The sequence below is a fragment of the Grus americana genome, chromosome 8 (assembly GCF_028858705.1).
Source record: "Grus americana isolate bGruAme1 chromosome 8, bGruAme1.mat, whole genome shotgun sequence".
In the NCBI taxonomy this organism is placed as follows: domain Eukaryota; kingdom Metazoa; phylum Chordata; class Aves; order Gruiformes; family Gruidae; genus Grus; species Grus americana.
Genome location: NC_072859.1, coordinates 32,908,734 through 32,934,942, shown reverse-complemented (window position 1 = coordinate 32,934,942; position 26,209 = coordinate 32,908,734). Strand labels below are relative to the sequence as shown.

The 26,209-nt window shown below is 41.0% G+C and overlaps 1 protein-coding gene across 11 annotated transcripts in view; it reads right to left on the bottom strand.

Annotated features, from left to right (window-relative positions):
* PATJ (PATJ crumbs cell polarity complex component) overlaps positions 1–26,209 on the bottom strand; it is a 155,219-nt gene that overhangs the window by 18,658 nt on the left and 110,352 nt on the right. For all 11 annotated transcript variants that reach the window (XR_008578058.1, XM_054833741.1, XM_054833739.1 and 8 more), the window contains exons 31-36: positions 22,782–22,874; positions 18,149–18,220; positions 17,513–17,630; positions 16,774–16,907; positions 2,353–2,436; positions 167–360 (exon numbers count right to left, since the gene is read on the bottom strand). Coding sequence is in view for 10 of the 11 variants with exons in the window: in XM_054833741.1 (XP_054689716.1) it covers positions 167–360; positions 2,353–2,436; positions 16,774–16,907; positions 17,513–17,630; positions 18,149–18,220; positions 22,782–22,874 (695 nt within the window). In the remaining variant the exon portion in view is untranslated. The remainder of the gene's footprint in view (positions 1–166; positions 361–2,352; positions 2,437–16,773; positions 16,908–17,512; positions 17,631–18,148; positions 18,221–22,781; positions 22,875–26,209) is intronic.

Sequence of the window (26,209 nt, the reverse complement as noted above, 5' to 3'; positions counted from 1 at the left end):
GGACCACCGCCCCACGGCATCCTTGAAGGTATTTGGATACAAAATTCTGCTCCTTACTGAGCTTTTCCTTTATTTCATATTCCATTTAATGGCTACAGTTGTTCCTATGGCAAAAAGCAAAATATTTCTCGTTTGAAGTGCAGTTGGATCAGAGAGACACTCTTACCGTTTTCCAGCTATGCTGAGCCCTAGTCCTCGGCCTGTTTTCTTTTGTATATCTACATAGAAAATCTCTAAGTTTTCTTCATCTTTGTAGTGCGCTTCATCTCTATAAACAACCAACTGCACCTTCTGGGGCGTCTGTCTCAGCGCAGTGATAGCTTCTTCGTGGCTGGCATTCCGCAGATCGATCCCGTTCACCTGAAATAATCAGTGTTTTCTTTCCAAATGACATGTATAAATGATCTTTTCATCACGCCCTACCCTTGTGTGAGAGGACAAATTTGTCAAATTGACACCCCTTGGCACTCTAATTTAGTGCTCCCATTTCCAGGGGGCCGAGCTCCTGGATCTCCTAGCGAGCACCGAGTTCGGTGCTTTGTGCCACTGCCTGGAATAAATCATGATCACCAAAATATTTTGGCTTGCAAGTTTTCCGGGTGTTCTTCCCTTCTTTTTAAATGCTGGAACCTCAAACAACGCTGCTTACTTACAACTAGAAACAGTGGGACGTGCTCCTTGGAGCTTCCCCTATCTCTTACTGCCCGGGTTCCTTCTCCCCCGGTTTCGCAACACCGCCCAGCCGAAGACGGAAGGAATCGGAGCTGTCAGGAAATGGCAATGGCAAAGCCCAGGCAGGCCATATTAAATGGTTATTTTGCTTTGCTCCAATAGATGGCACACAAGACCGCTCCTGGAGTGCTCAATTACATTTCTGTTACGATAACCTGAAAATGTTTTAGCGTTTTAGTAATATCAGATAGAACAAGAAGTTCTGATTGAATGCCCAAGTATTAAAAAAAAACCCTATTGCAACTTGAAACTTAATCTTCTAATTTTGCCAAGCCTGATCCACAGAAACCCTTTAAGGTGTTTGCCAATATTCTGTTGACAAAATCATCTTTTATTTCTTAATACCAAAAAATATCAATGCTTAAATATTTTTGAAGTATCTTTAGGAAGCAGCATGAACTGTAACTGAATAACAATAGAATGATAATCCACTTACATAACATAATAACTTTTAAGGCAATGAAAATACTTCTCAGTATTTCTAGATATGCAAAGTTACAATCATACTTAATTTTACATTAAGATAATTAAGCCTAATCTGTAGTAATTATATTCTTTTGTACTAACTCCGCACACATTTATTTATACACTGCATCGGTATTCTTTTCTCAACACAGGTATCTGTGTGTGCTTTATCCTACTAATCTGAAACTCACTCAGAGTCATCTTTTTGATTCATTAGTACAGCTTTTAAAAGCTGAAACAACAATATTAGGGCACACAAACATTAGCACTTTCCTGTTTGGCTAGAGAAGAATTAATAAACCTTCCCCATTTTTATCCCCTAATTATTGTGCTCTGTTAATACACAGTTATTTATAAAACGAAAACAACATTCAGCCTTAACGCTAAAAAAAATATTTTCAATGCAAGAGCTGTAAAGACAACTCCCCAAGTACCCCTCGCTATTTTTCTAACCCTACACACCAAAGCCTTAATAGCCATGCTGGGAATTTGTCCTGATCTGACAGCGAGACGCTGCAAGCAGCTGCGCTGAACCCCTGCCTGACGCAAGTTTCATTTGCAGACCAACACTTCGCCCTTAACCCTTTCCCTCCTCCGTTTCCATGCTTGTCTGCGGGGAAAAAAAACCAACCACCACATTTATTCACAGAAATAATTCTGTTTTTATGAACCGTGGCCTGAAGGAGCCGGCAGCTCTGCCAGCCACGCCGCTGGCGGGCACCGGGAGTTTTTCAGCAGGGATGCTCGCAGCGATGCTGCGGCCACCCTCGCCCTCTCGCCCCACGTTCGCCCAGCTCAGCACTTCGTTCGCAGGCAGAGATATCCAGCGATACTGGAGCGGCGGCGGTAGTGCAGGCCTCCGAATGAAAGATTAAACAGATGAATAATACTGAGCTATTGGACATGACAGCTGAACTATGTAATTCGAGAACTGCCTTGCTCAATTAAATTTAATATATTCTCAATTTGTACCTTCAGTTTACATGAATATATAAGGATATATGAATTTGTCAGGATGTTCTTAGTGACACAAAAGAAGCTTCAAGTCCAGATCCTACTAATTGATCTCTCTTTCCCCTACAAGAACCCTACGCTGCATCAAATACAAGTACACACCACAAAGGTACAAGCAGATACACCGAGAGACTCGTTTACCTCCAGAATCTGATCGCCAGCCCAGAGCCTGCCATCCCGGGCTGCTGCCCCTTCTTCATAAACTTCATGGATCACTATGGCATCCTGCGGGAAAGAAAGGGGTGCGTGAATCCTCCCTCCCAAACACCCCGCACGCCGGCAGCCACGACCCACACAGCTCACCGCTCCGCAGTGAAAAGACACAGCGCTCCAGGTCAGGATAAGCAAGACTGTAACACAGATTTATTTATTTTTGTTAATATTTTGAGATAAGAAAATTACTGCCATAATTAAAATACAGACAGCCAGTAAAAAGGTAAAAAGGATTTTGTTCAACACTTTCAGGGTAGTCTTGTCTAGAGCTTCTTGGGCTTCCATCATTTTTATACATTGGCATCAGCAATACGTGAACTCAGTGTGAACCACCGTATTAATATCGTCTACTTTTTATGATATTATTTAAAACCAGATTCTTTGGAGCTATGAATATTTTTAGGGACTTGGCATAGATCTCAGCTTTAAGCAAGAACTGAATGCCTTGTGGTAAATAGCGCTGGTTAAATCTGTAAGAAATGAAATCCAGAAGAAACGAACAATGGCAAATGTTAGTTTATTACTGAGGTTGGAAAATGTAGGCAGTGGCAGATGTAGCTTCAGGGAAGGTTTCAGTGATTTAATCTTATTGCCAGCAATAGATGTCCCCAAAGAAAAAGCATTACAAAGAACATACTGTTCTCTTGCTGGTGCTTTCCCTTTGCATTGTTCTGGTCTGTTTCCTTTATTTTTTTTTTTTCCTTTTTCTTTTTCCCCCTGAAACAAATAGGTGAACATCCTGCTGCAGCGCTTCAGCTGCGGTCCTGACGGCTAGCAGGATGGGACGTGCTCCTCTCTCCAATGTCCCCAGCAAACACCCAGCCTCGGAGCAGAACTGGCTTCACTACAAACTCCAAAATGGCTCTGGATAAATACCGGTGATTTTCAATTAGATACGTAGGTATCAGATAACCCATTCTCAGACAAATACACCCTCCAAAAACGCCACGGTTGTGACGTTCCTTCACCAGTTTGATGTACAAGTCAAAGAGGAGACTTTCCGCAGCGTTTGCAACAAAAGGCGGCGAGGTTAGCAGCGTGCGAGCCCCGCTGTGCACTGCCTTCCTGGAGCAGGAGCAGGAAATAGCTGCTGGGGTAGAACAAAGTACCGTCGTGTTTTGAAAACACTGTTAGATACTACGTGTCTCATCACCAAGTTAACTCCCCCCGTGTTGCCTTGCCATCCTTTCCCAGCACGCATGGTGCATGTTGAACAGCAAGAAAACTCACATGCCCTTAAGCTAACGCTCTGATCAAGACAACATTGAGAGCATTACTCTCTTTCGTTCCCACTACACCTTATTTAATGACGTGGACTTGTATCTACAGCCACTCCGCTGCTGCTGGAGCACAGCACCACTGTCACAAGCCTCCTCTTTGATCCATACACACCAGTCACACAAAAAACCCTGAAGGATTTTAATCACAAATGGATTACAGCTGATACAAGCATCCCAGCTGGGGGGAAAAAAGATTTCAATCTGCAAAAATGAAGGCAAAATACTATGAGCTGTGTACCAAGGTAATTAAGAAAATCAAAAGAATGGTTTGATTAAAAAAAAAAAAAATATATATATATACACACACACCCCCCACTGGCAACTGCAGGGTTTTCTTGAAATAACCGAAACAGCTATTACCAGCGGAACAGAGTAACACATGCACGTCCACCTTGGCAACACTGCCAAAATCCTCTGCTACCCGTCTTAGATCTTCTCTCAGTTGTGGGGTTTTGGTTGTTGTGGTTTTTTGTTTGGTTGGGTTTGGGGTTTTTTTGAGTGGGTTACCTTTGTTTTAAAAATGATCATGTAACTTTAAGTCAACACAGGAGACTTTTGCCTGGGTGAAAGCCAGGAGGGTGACAGTGAGGTATATTTTTTCACCTGAGGCTGATCACGGGTAACTTTGAGAAAAAGCTGAGTCTGTGGTTTAGAACTTCCATAGCACACTTCACCTTTACTTTTTTAAACACTTTACAAAGGAAGGCATTCAGAAGCGGCCAACGAGATAACACAAAATATTGGCCAGCTCGTTAAGACAGCATCATTCAACTAGGATGCACTGGGGCAGGGGATGAACAGGGGGTTTGGTACCAAATCGGCAACGTGACCATGTAACAGCAGACTGGGCATGTACACAAGATGGTCGAATCAAACTCTTTCTGACTGTATTTAATCTGGTATTTCCTAACCTCTGAGCAAGGAGCTTTCAATCACATCTCTAAGTTCGTTTTCCATCTGCGGTTGCTTTAAAAATGGTCAACAAACTGGAGTTACCAGTTTTTCCCAGTACTGCATTATTAAATGTAAAACCGCACATTCCTAAAGCTCAGATTTGGGAACCACCGAATGTTATCAGTTTGGATAATCTGCATCATCTATTTGAAAAGGCAACAATTCGGGATTACACTGTGGTTCCTGCATGTGTTAGAAGCCAGACCTAGAACTAAAAATACATATGGCATGAAAAGGTACATTCCTGGTCGGTCTGTGCCTACCCCGAAGAAGGAAACATCCCGCTGACCTGCCAAAGCACTGTTTTTCTTAACTAGGTTTTTTGAGAGTAGTGTAGTTGAATCAGGCTTATCAAATCAATTAAAACTGGAACGAAGCAACGTGTCCACGATGTACTGCAAAGATTTTTTAAATAGTCCATAAGCGTAAATACGAGAGTCTGGCCTTCCTTAACTTATAAACTAGGACAGACATCTTTCCTCTGATACTTCTGGGATCAGCTCAAAGTACATTTAACCCAGAAATAATCTTTTTCCACTGCATCTAGTGGGATCTAGGTAAGACGCTGTTAGTTTTGATCATCCATGACAAATCGCTAAAAACAAGCTACTGATGTTATTGAACATTTTTAATTGTATCAGTATTTTAAAAGATGGTCACACAGTAATGAGATGTAACATCACACTCCAACTATCTAAGCAAGCCCTAGTGTGTAACGACTCTATCGACATGCTATGGATTTAAGCTGCAACACCCCTCTCAGTGCCTCAGGAAAAAAAAAAAAGGCCTTATCATGACTAAAACAATACAAAGCATTTATTTAAAGGACAGGTTTTGGTTACTGAATGTCTGCAGCTCCTGCTCACTAGCTTCAAATTCAGTTGCATGCCTGATATCTCTAGAAGTCAAGGCCTAACTCGTTGCAAATCAATCAATCAAGAGGGAGGAAGGGAAAGCAGCATCAATATTCAGCTGGAGGTTGTGAATTCCTGGTGGCTCTGGACAGATTTTCACTCCCATCCCTCCCCATCTCCTTTCACTACCGGTTTCATATAGACTATGGCACTCCATGATAGAGCTTGGCAGAGTCACAAAAACTGTTTGCGCAGACGGGGGCAATAAAAACCACTCTCATATCAAGAACACGGTTGTTTAAAGAAAGATATCCAGCTGCTGAAAGCACATACTTCATAAGGTTTACAAAACCATTCAACAAACTGGAGCTTTAATCTTTGTATATTTTGACAAAGAATATCTGGGACCATTATACAAATTGGGAATTAATGCAAAGTTGAACATTTCTTGTATAGGACGGAAGGATACAGAATACAAGCCAGGGCATATATAAACAGCATTTTTCTATGTTAAACAAAGTCCACGCTCGCAGGTGTAAAAACTTAGACTATCTGACTGTGCAAACACTGAAAGACAAAGTAGAAGGGAAGTTGTCTGCTACTGCTGAGATTGCCGTGCTGGGCTGAATAATGCTTGTACTGCAGGCTATTGAGGGGCCTGCAGTCCAGTGAAATGAAGCTGAATGCACTGATACTATCCATACTGCGGGGAGCGGGGGGAAATCATCTGCAAGCCAGAATAATTCCCAAACACGGCAAGAGCATACCTGGTTTGTATATGATGTGCACCAAATCTGTTAACAAGCAGTAATGCTTACCAAACCTGCCACGCAGTATATTAGACGGTGATTTGTAAGGTTCAGATTCGAACTGTGGGACAGCTACACCCCTCACTCTCGCTTTACCAGCGGAATACCACAGTCGTTGCACAGTCTTCTTGAGCAAAGGGAAGGCACACAAGTGACAGTGCTCATACTGACTCTACAAGAGGTTTTGGCTGTGGAAGAAAAGGCAATGGCAGACAAGTAGAAGAGTTCATGGAGTTTATGGTCAACACCTTGATGAACAATGTTGGCGCAGAGTAAACGACTACTGAACAGCAAGGGCAAGACAACCTTGCAGAAATTAGCACCCAATCTGAGAATCCACTTATGGAAAATACAACTTGTAAAACGTGCACAGTGTGATCTACATTGCATTGCCTTCTATCCAAGGGAGGGAGATAGCCCTGACCTCTCGGGGAATCAGACCTCAATTACCCCCCCAAGCTGTGGATATTTTTTCTGCTTGATTTATAACTCCAGAGACCCGGTAGGGGAAGAATATCAAACTCACCCATCAGCAGAGAGCACAAATAGAAATGCTAACGTTAAGAATTAAATTCGGAAGAATGACAGCTTAATCTTTGTATCTTAAATGTCAAGAACGGGTACGGCAGAGGCCCCAGGCAGTGACCGCATAGCACCGTCTTGATTGAGCCTTTGGGAGAAAGGTGGTAAAGTCAGCTTCCTATTCAGGAAAATCACTGACCAAGCGAACCTTAAAAGCCTACAGGACCATAAACAGTGGTGAAAAAGTCTCACAAGCTGCCTGGCTTTAGGCTTGGACTGCTCACACATTTTCTGTAAGTTTATAGCTTCTGAGCCAGCCTCTCTAGTGTTTCTTTTCTTCTATGCAGCTGTTCTTCAGAAGGACAAGCAGCAGCTTTCAATGCAGGTGCCCCTTGCCACTGAAAATCAGACCCAGGCTGTTACTTGCAAATGCTGGGATTAGAGGGCGAGGGAGTAAAAGGACACAAGACATGAAGGAGGCTCAAACATTAAGTGCCGTGGATATTTTGATGAAGTTCTATCATGTGATAAAAGGTGGATCAGTATGCAGGAGGGGAGATTTCAAAAGAACCGGAGCAGAGAAATCCCCACATACCTGGTGTTGGCTGGATTTGACAAGGAAAAAGGTCTGAACTCTGGTGAAGAGACTTCTTGCATAGTACTGAATAGTCCTTATCTACTGCAGATAATTCACAGCAAGCTATTTCTTTAACTGAGCTAACATTAACTTTGTTTTTAGAGAATTATAGAATCATTTATGTTGGAAAAGAACATTAAGATCATCAAGTCCAACTGTTAACCCAGCACTGCCAAGCCCACCACCAAACCATGTCCCCAGGCACCACATCTCCATGGCTTTTAAATACCTCCAGGGATGGGGACTCCACCACTTCCCTGGGCAGCCTGTTCCAAGAATTGACAACCCTCTCAGTGAAGAAATTTTTCCTAATACCCAATCTAAACCTCCTTTGGCGCAACTTGAGGCCATTTCCTCTTGTTCTATCACTTGTTACTTGGGAGAAGAGACCGACCCCCACATGGCTACAACCTCCTTTCAGCGAGTTATAGAGAGCGATCCGGTCTCCCCTCAGCCTCCTCTTCTCCAGGCTCAACAACTCCAGTTCCCTCAGCCGCTCCTCATCAGACTTGTTCTCCAGACCCTTCACCACTTTGTTGCCCTTCTCTGGACACGCTCCAGCACCTCAATGTCCTTCTTGTAGCGAGGGGCCCAAAACTGAACACAGAACTCGAGGTGCAGCCTCACCAGTGCCGAGTACAAGGGGACGGTCACTGCTCTGGTCCTGCTGGCCACATCGTTTCTGATACCAGCCAGGATGCTGTTGGCCTTCTTGGCCACCTGGGCACACTGCTGGCTCATATTCAGCCAGCTGTTGACCAACACCACCAGGTCCTTTTCTGCAGGACAGCTTTCCAGCCACTCCTCCCCAAGCCCGTAGCGGTGCCTGGGGTTGTTGTGACCCACGTGCAGGACCCAGGACTCAGCCCTGTTGAACCAACAGTCCATCTTTGCTGTTCTATTTCAGTCTGTGAGACCCCGCCATTATTTTGATAGGATCAAAGGCACTTCGCAGAAGTAAGGTGAACCACTACACGTTGAAAACTGCAATAATCATCAGCACAGAATGACACTGGGTAAGGTATTCGGTCAGAAAGGAGTTGTTTGAAAACCTCAGACCGTGTTTTCCAAGATGTGCATTTTAAGGTGGTAATCATTAGACAGAAAAATCCCCAAAACAGTCCTGAGAGAAGAAACCAGATCCATAGTTCTGCCCTCTAGCTACAAGGCTCTCTACCACCAGAGCATCACCAGCCATTTGTTGCGGACCAAGGGAGCATTATATGGGGAAAAGGTACCTGTCCCCCAGAACAGGCACTTCTGAGCACACACGGGCAACGATGCTGAACGTCCAGGCTAAAGCACAGACACCAGATTTTTGGGAACCCACATGGCTGGGCTGTGCTGGAAAGCAGGCAGGGCAACTGTTGGAATTACATGAATTTTACATGCCTGTATCTCAGTTTGGTCTGCAGTTAGGGTGAATGAATCTTACCACTAACCATGATTATGTATCTGGTGTAAGAAATGAAGCTTTCTGCATGGATTAGAGTACTTTTCTGAGGAAGCAAAAAAGTACACGACATATAAAACAACATGCAGGAAAAGATGTTTTATGATTCAGTTGACAAGTTGTGTTTTCCTAAGCTAATATTACAAATTTCCAACAAGTTTCCTAGATAGCTACAAATGTTATACTAAATTAGCATTTATTAAAAATAATAAAGCTACAAGGTGGGTTTTTTTGCTGACTGCAGGACTACAGACTTATCTCTTTCCCAGGGCAAGTAAAATATCATTAGTTATTTCCTTTTCAACTTTTATAATACTTTGTCCAGAGCAGTAAAATTGTCATTTCATTTTTACAGGCTGGTTCACAGATAAAGTAGAAACCAACTAGTTGCACAGCGTGTTTCGCTGAAGAATTAGCCCCATATAAGAACCTCTCAGTAGTTAAAATAAATCCAGCTGCTGGTTACTTGTAGGCAGAGGAAATTACAACAGTTATGATCTATGATCTTCCATTCGCAGATCTAAATGTAATCTAAAAGATAACGGTTCGGCAACAAAAGCTGAAGGTCAACTCCAAGCAAATCACTTGACTTCTTAACGGGGTTTATCTAATGCATCGTGCTGCATGTACCTCCTTCTAACACTCACATATTTCGCAATTGCTAGCATTCACAAACCATTAACAGGCCCCCAAAATCCTAAGCCAAACACTACTGTAATAAAACAGGCTATATAATGTAAAAATGTATTACCGTGTTAATGTAAAAATGCTTTACATTGCATGATACTGAAAAACTTCTCTACTCAGGGTCAAAACAAAAGGTCTGTTTCCCATTTAAGAACAAGCCCTTGCAAGAGATGGTGTTCACTTGCCAACTTTCATAAAAAAAAGATTAATCCACAACATCAATATGAATATAATTTTTCATACTAAAATACAGATTTATTTTAAGGAAGTGGATAATATTTGTATTACATTTTATAGGCCCCTATAGTTACATCTGGTCCTTATTTATTTAAATTTTATTCAGCTTGCATAATATTTTTGCTTACAGTTATATTCTTTAAGATCAGAAAAGCTAAAACCTGAAAATTCAATAGCACTATTCATTAACATTCCTTCGGTCTGCAGTCATAGACATTTGCAAGCTCTCCTTTGATTCTGAAATAATAAAACTAAGGTAATAAGATGTTTAGTGTAAAAATATATGACTTAAGTCAGAATGATAGAAAGAGCTATGTTTCTATGAATCACATGCCAAAGCAAACCAAAGTTTTTCAAAAAGTATACATGCTCATTTTAGAGGGAATAATAAAACACAGAACTACATATTAAAATGTTAACTCTCTCACTCTCATTATTTTATTAAAATAAAAAAAAATGAAAATTTACAGTGTACAGTGCATAACGCAGGTTATAAAGAATGCATGAGATCCCAAATGCAAGAGAGACAGGAAGCCAGAAGCCAGTGGTTACAGCTACCAGCAAGCAAGATACTCCCGAAGTCCATCCTGACATGTCCTACTGCTTTTGTAAATTGTTAGCTTAAATTTTATGGTTGATTTACACTCCTGGAAGACACCAACTTCTTCAAGCAAGACACTGCTACGCGAGCTAGCCGTGCAGTCAGCTAAACCCTTGCCAAAGATCTATCAAATACATGATTTGCAAAACTTACTACTCTAATTCCCATTTGTGATAACTCATGTACAAAGCAGTGTGGTTTTTTCATGCTGTTGTAAGCTAATGTCCTTTTGGAATTATGATGAATTCACCAACTTCATTTTAACATTATCCAACCAAGAGTCAAAGCAATTCCTCACAATTTCAAGTTAACTGCATTTACCACTCTGTCATTAAATTGCCTTCTGTTTTATAAATGTGGGTGATGGTTAAGAAGTGATTGCATTTCTTTCCCTCCCAACCACAAACTTTTCCTCTACAATACCCAAGCCACAATTAAAAACTTAGGACTTCTATTACCATTTTTCATTCTATTGTTCCATTAATTGTGCGATATACTCAACAGGAACAGTATCTATAGCCAATATATTGCTGAAACCCTCCTGAGGCCAATATCTTGCTTTTCATTTGTAGCTACAAGGTAAGCATATTCCACTAAAAGAGTTTCGGCTTTAGCTGTACTTGATGACTGTCTACAAAGTCGCTCAGATCTCGGCTGTCTGTAGCTGATGAAGTTATTTTTGCTTGATATTTTTGCTTTGCTAAATATGAGGTGGGAGGGAAGGAAGGAAGCTCAACCAAGGGAGAACCTGTTTGTTTAGGAGCGCAGAAGTCACATCAGTCCTCACGTTTAGGCAGGTCCCCACTGCTGACTGCAGCACGGCACAAAACAGAGATATCAGACTTGGCTTTGGTATTAGTAACAGCCTGCTCTTGGCAGCGTGGAGATCCTAGCAGGGTAATTAGCCCTCACAGCTCCAGGGGCAAACATCGGGTCTTGAACAGCTGCAATTTAAAGTCACAGTTTTCTTGATTATTCCCTTGCCCTTCCTTAACAGATGGGGTTTATGCAAGGTATGACTCACCTGGACTGACAGAATGAATCTAAATATTCTTCTGTCAAACTGCATCCCCACCATCACGAAGCTCCCCCTGCTCCGCCGCGAGCCAGAAAGCCTTCTGGGCTAACCGAGGTGATTAGAAAAGCTTTTTCCTCTCCAGCTCTGGCGTTACCAACTCTCACACCAACTAATGTTAGCTGAGAGCAGGCGTATTCTGTTACTTTTTGGAGCATTGCTAAAGTGTTCCAGTTCCCTGGCTTTGTGGATCACTTTATTTGACAGATGGAATACCTTAAAGTTTGTTAATTGCCTTAAAAATGCTTTTTATTAAAGTCAGCTGAAAGCAAAAGTAAAAAAAAAAATAAATTATTTACCAAATTTAAAGTAGACAACCCAGTATAAAAATTCTGCATATGAGGTTTGTTGTCATTTTCAATAAAAAAGACACAAGATAAAATATGCTTCTTTTCTTCCTTTCCGTGTAAGGTTCAGATAATGACTGCCTCCTAGCTACTCTACCTCCAAAGAGCCTCTGGGTTACCGCTCCTGCAATCTTTTTTTCTTTTATGTCATAGGTGCCTCTTCAGTACTTAACTGTGATTTCAAGCCCCAGCTGAGCCTCTTCGCTCTCCTCCCCTCCCAGGGTTTTCTAACTCTGCCTGGAGGGAACATCCCTGTACCAGCCTCCACCGGCCTCGAAACCGCTGAATCCCCTCTGGCACGTCTGAGCGTCTTAATCGCCCAGGCAGCAAATACAGAGTCAATAACTACGAGTAATCAACTCAACCATTACTAAAGTATTCAGCTGGAAGCAAAACAGTGCGCCCACCTACTAGGAAAATGTTTGTATCTTAGAGCAATGCTTTTTGCGTGTACTGCCAAGAATAAAATCCCTGTGAATTGACAGTCCTGTTTTATAGAAAATGGCTCATTGCAAGTCGCTAACTGGACAAGACATTGCAGCATTCACCCGCTCTGGGATGATAATTGGGTTCTGATAATTTAACCCCACATGCCATCTGGAGGAGTACCAGGACAGCTTTTTTAAATTAATTCCTTGATGCCCTGTACTCAAGACGATTTAAGAAGAAAACCTCATAGAAACTTTCTGACAAAACAGTTTTTAGAGGAAAAAGCCCATTACTTGAAACTAAATTATTTGCCTTGAACCAACTTAATCAGAATGCAGCGACTCAAAAGGAGAATAACTGATGAATGTTTCCTAAATTTATAGTGAACAACTGGACTATCCGGTGCTGCCAGTCCTGTATCCTGCAGGGCCAGTTATCCGTACCCGCATGGTCCCAGCCTGCACAGCCTCGGGCCGGCCGGCCATGCCAACGCTGGCTTGCCGCCCTCAACGCCCAAGTCTGAAAGCTGCACTCCCCGTCTCACCAAGAGTCACGGCTCGTCCAGGCTCAGAGCTGCCAGCCCAAGCGCGAGCGTCCTGCCCAGCGCGTCGGGGTTTGCAGCACCCGTGGCGCTCAGAGCTGCACCGCAGGCGTTGCCCAAACAGGTCCGCTGCGTTCATGAATCCCGGGCGTCCCGCAGCCAGAGCGGTTCAGGCGCCCTGGGAGCACCGGCAGCTGCCGAGTGACAATGACACCCCTGTCAGGTTTATGGCTGCTGTTAGTGGTGGAGCTGACAAGCATTTATATGCCATTCAGCAACCAGGGGGATGACGGTGTCCTGGGGAGCAGAAATAGAGCCTTAAACCTCATTTTGGGATGTTTCTGAAAACACTTTTTTTGTGTTGGTTTTTTGTTTTTTAATTCTCACTCTGAGGTTACTTTTACAAGTTTGATTGGACTACAACAACAACAACAAAAATCTTCTCACAAATTGAAAGCCCTGTACTTCAGCCAGCTCCACTCTGCAGTTTAATTGCTTTAAAGCAGAGGCCATGTGTTGTGTTCTCTCAGGGGTACAGGGGAAAGTGAAATGAAAGGCAGTGAAGAAAAAAATAAAAATAAAAAACAACTCTTAGAATAAAATGAAATAGGAGTGCTTAAGGGCTAGAGTAGTCTAAAGATCAACAACATGAAGGCAACTCTCAAGGACAGTCCTTCCTTCCTCGTACCATTTCTACAAGCACGTCTTTCCAGCTGATGCTCTCCTGCTCCCCCAAGCACAGAGCCACAGCCCGTGCTTATAATACATGCAACTTGAAAGGTTTTGCGAGTTTAATGGGATGGTCATCTTCTCAACAAAAAACATTTCACAGAGGTTAAGACATCACTTTCCAACCTCCTGAACAAATTAACCTCCCTGCTCACAGGCTGTATTTTTCAAGTCTCTACTTGGTGATTTCTGATGAGATTCCTAAGGTTATGACTTGAAAGTTACACTCTATATTTCATTTTGAAGCAGTGTGTCCCTTTAGCAGTCTGCCAGATTTATTATTCCAAAAGCTGGGACTGCACATCATGCGTTTAAGAAAGATCCAAAATATTCTGCTGTGCATCAGTGTTGCCTACCAGCACTCAGTTAAGCATTTTTAGATCAAGTGCGTTTTAATACCACGTAGATGAGGCCCTTACACTCTTGCCATAGCCACCTCAGATTTGACAAGTTCTACTGAGGAGCAGCCTCTCTGTATCACCCGTGCTGATAAATTACTTCTGAGATCCTAGGAACTGGGGTTCATATCCTTCATCGTTTCGTAGGCACTTACACACCTGCGCAGGTACGAAATAAAGATACCCCAGTGGAAAAAGGAGGAAGAAACGGGTGTTCATGTCTTGCTTTCTCAGAGGACAAAACAGTAAATTAAAAAGTCTCTGGAGCTGTGCAGCACACAGACATTGGTCCCACAGATTCACTCTATTCTGCCATGCCTTTCCCATCCCCGATGGAGCATATTTCCGTGGTCCTGTCAGGGCAACTCATCTCTATCGTCTGTGCACGCCAGCTGAACTACCAGAGTACAAAAGACAGCATCCCTGTGTCATACCTGCAGAGGAAGGCTACAGTCAGTGCTACTCCCATTCTTTCTGACTTTGATCTGGTAATTCCCATTTCAAAAACAGCTAAAAAACCAAATCCAAACTGCCGAAGCCTATTATAGCTTCATTTTAATTTCTCTGTGCTGCAGAAAACAGAGGGTCTTGGATACGCAATTTCTGCCGCACAATGAGACCTTCGGAACCGATGAACTTCTACGGCACGTAAGCATCACACATACATAAGCAGTAAAGCCGTAAGTAAATTTATTTTGCCTTTTTTAAAAATACAAAAGATGTCCACCTATATAACTGAGTTAAAAACAAATGACAGAGAGCAAGATAAGATACGTCACTCAGCTCCATGTACCTATTTTGTTACATTTCCTCTCTAGTCCACGAAACTCAAAGACAGAAACTTTCCTACAGAGTTGGGTAATATTTTCTTTTACTCCTCATTATATTATGTGAGCTTCAGTTCAACTCTTTAACAGAAGGTTTTCTGACTTCACAGCAAAAAAGGGAAGGCATCAAAATAATTTGGGGGAGATCAGAAGTACAAAGTAGTTAGAGCTATGACCATCTCACCAGCTAAAGACCCAACCCTGAGTACCTGCTCTGAAGAGAAGGGTTTGCACACACCGTTTTGGATAAGCAAGTTATGGAAAATCCTGGAGAGGGTCTCGGCACATGGAAAGGGATCAGATTAGACTGTGGTCTCACAAAAGCGACTTGTTTCCTATGAAACAACATGGCTTGCTACTGAATGAGCAGGTTCAGAAATAGGAAAAGAAAGAGGGAGTCCTTTTTGTAGGTACTGTAATGCAGGGATCAGAAACGTGGGAAGTCAGAGCTCCCTCCCTTCATGAACTTCAAATACTCAATCACGTGCATAGATCTTTTAAAATAAATTCCTAGGAGGACACTTTAATGAATAAACTAATGAAAGTATAATACTTCACCAAAACCATTTACTCAAAGAATAAAATCCTTTGCATTTTTCTCATATGTTCTGTAAAACAGATATTTATAATTTTCATTTATTTGTATTAAAATCTCATGAAAGACATGTACCAGATTGCGTCTGACAGTGCCATGTATTATTTCCAAATTCCTGTTAAATGAAAAAGCAGAGAGATGTCTAATGCTGAACTTCTTATTTGAATTTACTCAACACTGAGGAGCTTGACAAGAAAGGGACTGGGTAGAAAACCGCATGTGGCTAGACAGAGTGAAAACCATATAGGTTTGAGCCTTCAGCATAACTCAGACCTATCTCCATGCAAAACAGAGCAATTCATCCAAACCCTACAAAATCAGAAACTTGCATAAATGGGGCCAAAAGCTGAACCTTTTCCAATTTCAGCTTTAATACTGTAAAAGATACAGCCTTATTTTGCAGAACAAAACTTTCTTTTGTCCTTTCAACTTCCTTGGGGTTTTTTTCCTTCTTTTTTCCTGGTCTGGAACAGGCTTACTACATTGCAACTGCCTGTAGCTGCTGACACTCACAGCACTTCATTGCTTAATGATGCACCACCATGATATTTTTGGGAACAACTGCACGTCACAGAGCAGCTCTATTGCCTTGTGTCTCTGTGGCAGGGGATTCAGAAGAACCCAGTAAAGACACCTCTGCAACAGATTTGTGGACCGAAAGAACTGAATTTGACATTTAAAAAAACCAAACTGCCATTCTGTTATACTGTAACATAGCATCACTTAAATGGAAAGTGGAGTGGACACAGCAACAGCAGAGGCAGGGAAGGGTTTAGCATAACTAGCTTGCTGAGTTTGCACTTGCACTGATACATTTTAATTTAGCTGAAGATCATTTTTTTAAAAACAGCATAGCTGAGAGCAAGATTAAGCAAAAAGACACAGAAAGCAATAAGAGATTACCTTTGGTTTACCACTGTTCAGCAAGGGCTTTTGCTGCCAGGGAGATAAATCACAGTTTGTTTAAACAACTACTAAGCATTTATGCTCTCAGGACAGAGGTGTTAACCTAGCTGAAGTAGCTCTACTTCTGTGACATTAATTTCTAGTCCAACCATTCTGGTAACTTACCTGCTCGAAACTCTTGATTCACAATGGTTAAAAAAGGAGACGTATTTGTAAACTCTGACCATAGCAGAAAGCACTACTGAAACACAAATCTTTCAATTTAAACAGGAACAGAAAACAACGGATCTGATAAAAGGCAAAATTATCAATTTGTTATTGGAGACTGTAGTTGCTGGTTTCTCCTCCCTGTACTCAACAATTCATTAGAGCAATTACAGATTAATGGCATCATTAGTTTCTATGTTTTCTTTCTTTGTCTCCTATTCTTTAACAGAGACAGTAAATATGAGTTTAACAGAAACTCACCAGTGGAGTGTCTTTCCCCCCAACGATGCTGAGTCCTAGGCCTGACCGACCCTTAGATATCTCTATAGTCATCTCCTGCCCCGGAACTATAGGACACGTTGCTGGATCCACAGGCAATGAGGGTGGAAAGACGCCTAAGAACATGAAAAGGTAAAGAAATAAGTCACAGTATTCAATGAGAAAACAACACCCATCAAAGGAATCGTACAAGAGCAACTAATTAAGCTCTTGTGTTTTGCTCTTCACCGTTACCAAACTAAATCGAACTAGAAGAGTAGTCTGAGTCACTTCTGAAGTCTCCAAATCAGAATGACTCTAGAGTTCTGGGAGTGAATGTCCAGAGTAAATGTCTGGGAGGACATCTAATTCAGTTATAACCCAATCAATTCAGATCACAATGGCAAGGTGTACTCCATTCAGGACAGGTGAGGCCATGTTCCAGGACCATGGAATGGGCAGAATGTCCCCGATTGCCTTTCCTTCTGTTTTAATTAAAAAGGGGAATGATGCCTTTGTATGTAAGAGTCAAGAAAAAATGAGCAAAGACACCTTCAAGCTCTCAAAAATTGTAAAAGGAGAGAAAAATACACTTCATAAAATAACTTAAAATAGGTTATTAGATTTTCAAACAAAAAAAATTTTGGCAAAAGTTAACTGGAAAAAAAAGAAGAAGAATATCCATCCTGGGTTAGTGTACTAAATATACACCACAGTAGTGGAAAAAATAACTGGTTCATACTACGGCTAGTGACTTCTGCCTCTGGAGAAAGATAAGTAGGGGCTGGCACCAGGGGTATCTCCTGTAAATTGACTGATACTTTTGTGGAAGATTTGGATTGTTTGATCTGGTTGAGGACCTAAAAGCAAAGCAGAAGAAAAAGAGATCAGTTATCGATCACAGAAAGGCATGTTATGGGGACATAATCATTAGTTGTTGATTATTGTACCTTACTAAATCCACTGAGTCAACAGTAGGGAAACAAGCAATAAGCACAGATGAACTGAAAACATTCTCTTCATAAATAAGTGGAAAATCAGGATGACTGGATAACTGTGCTTCCAGAAACGCTCATGAAGGAAGTAGGGACAGGACTTTACCTTTCTCATTTGTGCCTCTCACACCAAATAATGCAGGGATGTTGTTGTGCATTTGGATGTTGTTGTTTGGATTTTTTTTATTTTTAAACAGCAAAGTACATCCTTGACATTAGCCCGTGTGACTATTTCCACATACTTAAAGAGAAGCAAGTAATTTTTTAAGTTTCCACCAAGAAAAGGATTTTAATGTCTCCCCGGTTAACTCCTTCCCACTCAATCTTCAACTAGATCAAGCCCCAGAACCGCCCCCCTTATTGGTTAACATACACACACATACATTTTCTGGGAGCTGCTCCTCTGTTTCCTGCTGATCTGCCACCCCTGGTTTGTCAGCTTTACATTTCACATCCTAAAAAGTCAAAAAAAAAAGCAAGGTGTATTGAAAACGTCTCATTAGCTTAAATAAAATATTCTCCAAAACTCAAAGTGACGGTTCTAGGCAAACACAGTGATATTTCTTTGTGTAAGTACATTCGTAGCACAACACAAAGCTGAAGCCCAGAACTTGAAAGAGGAAAAGTTAGTATGAATACAGGGAATATCAAGAATTATTGAAACCACACCCAACGGTTTTGAAGGCATGCAATGTAAGGAAGGGATTTTTTGGGAGCAGACTATCATGTGTGGTCTATATTGTTCCTGAGTGATATGAAGCTCTAAAGAAGGGAGTGCGTGCTCTGGGGCGAGCGGGACAGCAATTCCCCTCTGCGTGAAAACGCGCGGGTACCCGTGTGCCGAGCCTCTAGCACACAGGGAGCTGTAAGACCCTTTGGTGCCTACAGGAGGAAGGGGTTCAAAGTCATCCGCTCTCTCCTTCCCCCTTCCCTTTTTGGTAGCCCTCAGCAGCACTGAGTATGCTGCCAGCACTTAAGTAAAGGAACCGCTTAAAATGCATCATCCAGCCTCATTATAAATATCTCAAACAATGGCACTGCACTCACAGGCTCCAGTTGTATCCTCATTTGTTTCCATATCCTTGCAGTACACTAAAAAATATTTTCTTTTTCCTATTTCTACAGCTGCTTCCAGACAGTTACAGTGTCCTCCCCTTGTTAGCTCTTAGCCAAGCTTGGGCCACTTTGATCACAGTATTAGTTAATTATCTTACCCCATGTTAAAAAAACCTGATAAACAGCCCAGTTTTCAGAAAAGCTGAGTACCAACTTCAAAAGACAACAGAGATATTCTGCATCTCAAAAGAATTTCTAACTAAGATGACAATTCATACATTTAAAAAGCATTACGTAAATCAAATTTTAGGTAACCAAGCTTGAAAATACTGGCCTTGTTTCCTGGAGTTTTATTATGGTAAATCATGCCAAGCCCCACAGACACTTTTTTCCCGTGTATTTTTTTCTAAGCTTGTTGTAACTATACAACTGTAACTCTTAGCCAAATGGATAAGAAGAAAAAAGATAAAGTGGTGATCTCATTGTATTATCAGAGGTGTCAAGGGAGAAATGGGAAGACTGCTTTGTCATTTTATGAGACTCTTCTAATGAGCAATGAAAAATCATTTCATACTTCCCTTTTTCATTCTGATATGTGACTAAAATCTGAAACCTCGTCTTGCACATCAAGTAAGCACCAAGCATCACCTTTAAATCTCTGTAATCTTCTCCATTTAACTCAGACTATGCTGGAGGCACCTGAACAAAATAAAAAGATTTCCAGCCCCTCATGCACTGAATTGTGCACTCAGCATTCATCATAAGCCTGTGACCCGACTGGTTTAATCTATTTCAATTCCCTCAAATGCACCCAAAGGTGTTTTTACAAAGCCCCTCCTCTTCGCCAAAGTTTCAAGGACATGGTTTCTGTTTGTGGTAAAGACAGATTATTGTTCCAAGTTCAAATCTTTTAAGGAAAATGAATCCATTCTCACATACCAAGCATCAGTTTAATTATCCCAGTCGAGGACACTGAATTCCGTACAAACTCTGCCAGGACACCAATGATGCAAGATGCTTCAGAGCACACACAGTGACTGCTCAAGCCATTTTCACCTTTGTAAAGTTAGAAGTTTCGAGAACACCTCAAGGTCCTATATATCAATTCTTTTCCAATGACACCTTATAGGAAGCAAGATAGCTAGAGTCCTCAGCAAAGCACGACTTTCTACCAGGCCACCTCAAACCTCAGCTAATAAGCATGCAGACTTTGCCTAACACTTCCATTGGCTCCAGTTCAGAAATAAAGTTTTCTTTCCCCCCCTCCCATCATCCAAGTCTACAATGATGTCCATTATATAACTTTATACTTTTTTAAAGTGATGAAGTGACAACAAAAAGTATCTTGGGAGACACCGACAAACTTCTCAGCAACAAATGAACAGAGGATGAGGTGAATTTTTTATTACAGCTGTCACTTGGTGAGACATCCTGATCCTGCCCGTGCTTTGAGCTGTACATACTTGTGGAAGATCTCTGCTGATAAGCACATACTTTTTATTTACTCAGTGAACTTGATCTTACTTGTTGACTTTTAGGTTCCTGATTTCTCCTGACATAGGGCTGAGAAATTCAGTAACAATGGTGAAGTAGCATTAGGCTCTAGTAGCAACTGTTGTGCTATGAAAAAACAAGGCACTGTTTTCTTTTGCCTCAATAGTCACTAAAAGACTGCAGAGAAATCTCTTTTCTTCAAAATAACGAGCTGTCTTGTGCTGTGCTGCAGTGTGAAATCTTAATGTCAATATGACTACAAACTCATTTCCTTCTGCTCAGAAGGGACTGATCACAACCATCAGTATCTACAAAAATAAGATACGCTTAGAAATATTTGCCACGTAGTTTTAAAATCCCAATTGAAAGAAAACTCTGACTTTATGAAACTGGCTTTTGCCGCTATTTTTCATCCATTTATGCCTCTAACCCAAGGGTTGGCCCAACTGGAGGCATTATGGAATGAGCAGTTGGATCTATAGGCATTCAAATACTTTTCTAAACCCACCTCCTTGCCCTTAACTTTTCAGTATCTATTAATCTAATGGAAAAATCAGTGAGTCACCTCTAAGCAAATATCCCTTGAACCAAGGCAGGGCTACGCAGCAGCCAGAGGAGTGACACGCTCACTGCCTCCTGGTCTCACCAGTGACCCGGGCAGGTCACTTCCCCTCTGTGCCGCAGTGGGGATAATAATACTGGCCTGCTGGATAAAGCATTTTGAATTCCAAAGATGAAAAGTAAATTGTAGCAGCCAGTTGCTGTACATGAACAATTTAAGTGGAAAGATGAGATAACTCAGTATGGAAGTGGGAAAGAAAAACTAAGTACTATACTGATGTTCTCCTCACCTAGAGAATCTCAACAAATCCATGCCTTTGTCTTCTCTTACCTTTCTGCCATTGCCCTGTTCCAGACAACTCTTACGCCAAGACTTTTTCTTTTTCTTTTTTTTTTTTTTTTTACCTTTCAGTCTAAAATACTGTAACTTCTACCCTTTGGCTCCACAGTTCCCTTCTTTCTTGCTTCAAGTTTGAAAAGAAGTTGCCAATATATTCTGGGTTCCCTGTTGTTCCAGCAGCATCTTCCCTCGACACCTATGTTGGATTGCTGCAAATTATTTTTTTTTTCCATTAAATTTGCACTTCCTCTAATATCTTTCAAAAAGCTGCACAGCACAATAGCCTACACCAAGAGTTCATTTTTGTACAGTACGTTTTATATATTTTTATCCACTTCAGTCTTTGAGCAATTCTTCATATTACCTTGTAATCCCTCAAAAGCTTCTTGCCACATTGAGCAAGAACAGCAAAAAACCAGGTGAATTACACCTGTATATACATACAATAAAACTCTGATTCATTTATATTCCAGCGCATCAAAGGAGGATTCTGCACAAGGCTACCAAATACAAATAATCCAACGTTTTTGTAATCCATTAGGAACACAACCAATCCATATAACATGGGTGGTTAATTCTGATGCTTGAACAGCACATAACACTTCCCAACTCTTGGAGTTCATAGACTCATTAATTAAATACTTACTAGCTCTAGAACATTATGCATATTCAATTCATATTTTTTAAAAACCAGGACGTTCTTTGCAAAAGACACGATGGAGCAGGAAGAAGACATCTAAGAAAAAAATACCCAGAAACGTCAGGTTTCCTTAGCTGAGGACAGCACACACAAACTGTGCACAGACTGCAAGCCTCAGCTGACGTGCTCCCTGAAAAAGGAGTAGGCTGTTGGACAAAAAGACTGTCTCAGCAAATTTTATGTACCTCAAGTTAGTCACTCTTCAGCATGGTTAGTAGTTTTCCATTAAACTTTTAACATATAGTCCAAAAAAAGAGATTAGAGCTACACCCTGAAGGACTTTCAGATTTCTGATAAAGCACAATCCCGACATATTAAACAACAAAAAACTCCATCTGTACCAATGAGAAGTTCAGTATTTATTACAGTGCACACTGACAGTACCACATTAAACCAGAAGTTATGGGCTTCATGTAGAAATTACTGAGAGTAACTCTATAGCTATGTTATTCAGGAGGCAAGACTATATTATGATAATAGACATTTTGGCCTTAGAATTTATGAAGCTATGAATATAAATAAGAATATGATTTACAGACCACGTTTTTTTTCTGAAGTTTGTCACACATGGATGGCAAGAGTGGAAACTCAATCCTCTCACTGGGAAAGAACTCGAGAGGGCCAAAATGCTACATAAAAACTCTTATCTCAAGATTTTAACAAATTATACTGAGTACTTAGTTCATTAAAACAGTCTATGACTGTAAAGCTAAGAGCTTGATTCTGCTCTTACACGTACTGCATATTATTTGACAAACGTGTGCTGTAATACTCCAACACAAAGGCAGAGAGAAAACTAATTAAGCCAATGAGCCTCCATTTTCTAAGCTCTAATCATCATTAAATATCACTTTAAGTCACTTACAGCTTTGTTGGATTCCTCATCAGTCAAGCTTTTCATGACAACTTCCAAACTCGGATCTTCTTCACTGCTTGCAGGTTCAGTGCCACCATAATCCTGGCAGAAAGGAATGATAACACTTTTTAAACAGAGCTATGATCCCCCATAATAGCTAAAGAAAAAAAATCAGGCGATTTTACCTTTTCTTTTGTTTTTCTAAACAAGTAGCAGCATGAAAAAGTAAAAAAAATCCACAATTAACGCATCCTAATGTCAGGAGACAAATAAGCGATACAAGTTTTGAAAGACAGACCTTGGTCTCCACTTGGCCAACCCAAAGTACCACAAGATAGTCCAATACTAGCACTTAGGTGCTTGGTCAGCTTCCAAGGCCAGACTAATTCCTATCAACTGTGAAAACGTTGAGTTTGTATTAAGAGGCCTTCTCCAGACTTCTGTCGGGACGGAGAGCCTCACGCATGCTCAGGGCATGAAAGGAAACCCAATTTCCTTCATACAGTCTGAACAGGTTGGTAAAAGCAGAACTGAGTGCTCCACCCTGGAGGAACCTAAAGCTGAAGCTCTTCTGGTTAGAGCACGTGGCCACCAAGCCCAGCAGGCTTAAGCCAGCACTGGAGCACAATCCTCAACTTCAACTGCAAACAAAGCCACAGGATTCAGGTACTTCTGCACGTTACTGTGAGAATACTGCAAATGACATTCAGTGACAACTACTGGAGAACCAGCAGATGAAGGTAATGGCCCAAAAGACCTAAGTATTTTCACCAACATGTGCTCCAGAACTTTCTCCTGCATGAAGTTTTTCTCTTTCCATATAGGATTCCCAACAAAAATGGCCCTTGAAGCGTAAAATAGCACTATACTAAGTAGAAAAGCTTGTCTGATCAGGATTTTCTGGTATTTTCTCTAGATAATAGGTAGCACATATTTAAGAAGCATATGCCTGCAAGAAGAATTATTTCTTTTCCACACCAACAATTAAACTTAAGATAGATAGGAAATGGCATCTTTTCAGAGAAAACATTAAGTTAGAATTTAAAGGTTAGAGTATCACTAATTCCATTACTTGTAAAGTTTAACATGTTAATTCTCCTTCCTTTTTTTAAACCAATCAGGTGCTGAATCTGAAAAGATTTTTTATCTATTATTTTGATTACCTTTATTTTAAAATAGTTTTATTACACTTAAGCCTTTGATCCACATTTGGAGTTGTTCTCTCTTGCAAAGCAAAATAGACTATGTGCAACGAATCAAATTTCAAGATCTTCAGTCCTACAACCAAAGTTATTTCAGAATTTTCATTAGACATTTTACATTTAAGTGCACAATGAGAATTATGCAAATGTCTCGACAGACACTGGAGCATGTGAAGTACCTCTGCATTCGTACAGGGGCTCACTCTGTTCAGTACTGCAACGAAATAATCTCATTTAGTGGCTTTCCGATAAATGAAACTTTTTTAAAACAGATATTTTACAGTAATTAATATTTAATATATTTTGCTTCTGGTGGCACAGTATTACACCACAACATAGCCTTATCCTGCCCTGCAACTCCATGCAATGATGCAGGACCCTGGTTTAAGGCATATTTGCTGTTTATCACTATCCATATTAAAATACCTTAATGAAGATAAAGGGATAAGATGAAGAAAATTAACACAACAGTACATGCTAACTATGGCACCCTGATATTCTGTTACACTAGCCAGGCTACTGAATGGCATCTGACAAGTTTCAGGTACAGTGTATGTAACACACAATGTTAAATATTTATTTGGTATTTCAAAGATATTTGAAAATATAATTTCAAGATATGATGCACAGTCAGTTTTGTTTTGCTTTATTTAAAGACAGCAACCACTGACAAAGGACAGCAATGTAAATTTCTATACAACAACACTATCTTTTGGTTACATTTATTTTATAATAATAAAAAGATACTAGCTACAAGTAAAAATCTGCATTTACTTATAAAACAGACATAATGTAAATAGTAAAAGCTTGCCACTAATGCATGAAACTCAACCCACAAGCATCTACCTCTAAGGGCAAACATCACACATGATGCTGAGCGCTTTGGTTTCCACATGCTGGTAGAGTCTAATTACAGTCATTTGACCACAGCACAGACTGTGCCTAAACAAAGCTTCGTGCTTCATCCTGAAGACACAGATATTAAACAAATACAGGTATTAAAGAGTCAACAAAAGTAAAATGAACGTGGGCTCTGTAAATTGTAACGTGCAATCCACCAGCTGCACCTGGGGCATGCTGCTTTTATGGAGGAGAGAACAAAAAGCCAAAGCACCGTCCAAAAACGACTCAGATCCAAACAAAAACCGAGCAGCTCCTGCACTGTACAGCACTACGCCTGTATGGAAGTAGCCATCAGTGGTAATATGATCTGGAAAGCAATAGCAAGCATGCAAACAGGAGATTCATCCAGCGTTACCTAGCGTGGACCCGTGCTCTGGGATCACAGTAATGCTTATTGAAATACCAGGAGTTCAACGCACATGAATTTATCAATTCAAGGCAAGATCAAACCCCAATTGAATTATAAAACATCTTTTGCTTTATTAGCTCAAATAGAAATAGAATTAAAAAGCAACAGCAAGGCTAACCATGTACTTTATCTAGAAAATTTAGTTACACCATATCAAGATGTCAAAATGATAACAGTGTGGTGACACTGCAGGGATTCATGGTGCACAAGAGAGCGAACAGTCTGCACTGGGGCTGAGACAGCAACTATAACAAAGGAAAACATGGGTAACATCACCAGACTAAGAAAGTTTTTGAATTGGAAGATTGTGTGTTACAACGCTGTGCACTAGAGCTCGCTGCTTAAACAGCCCTCGTCTGCTCTGACAGGGAGGAAACGAGCAGGAAGGAGAGAGCTTGATGCTGGGGCACGGGACAAAGTGGTGGACCAGGGTCTCAGTTAGTCTAGAGGGGCTCTTGGAATGCCAACCATGTAAACCATGTACACAGTGACCTCTATTACTGGAGCTAGTTGCTGGTGATCCCTTCTTCATTTTTAGATATGCTGATAAGACAGTACTCGGGGGGAAAAGGAACTTAGAGGGTGGAGGGCTTTCCCCTGAAAAACACTCGTTTCTGTTCCGTAGGAGGATATCCGTGTTCCAGGTAAAGATCCTCACTGTGACTACTCTAACCAGCTGAAAAAGGTGCAGGATAGGAGATGGCAAGGTTTTCATTTGGAGACTTTTCTTCCTCCTGTGCAGCAATAATCTGTTTAATACCTGTCGTTAATGCCATGCCAGCCCTTTCAGTAACGATGAGATCAATAAAGGAGACAGGGGAAAATATGCCTATTAGGTCAAGTTCCTACCCAATGCATTTTATGATTCAGGGTTTAATTAGACAAGGTGTTCAAATTTATAATGTACTGCTAATTATGATTAA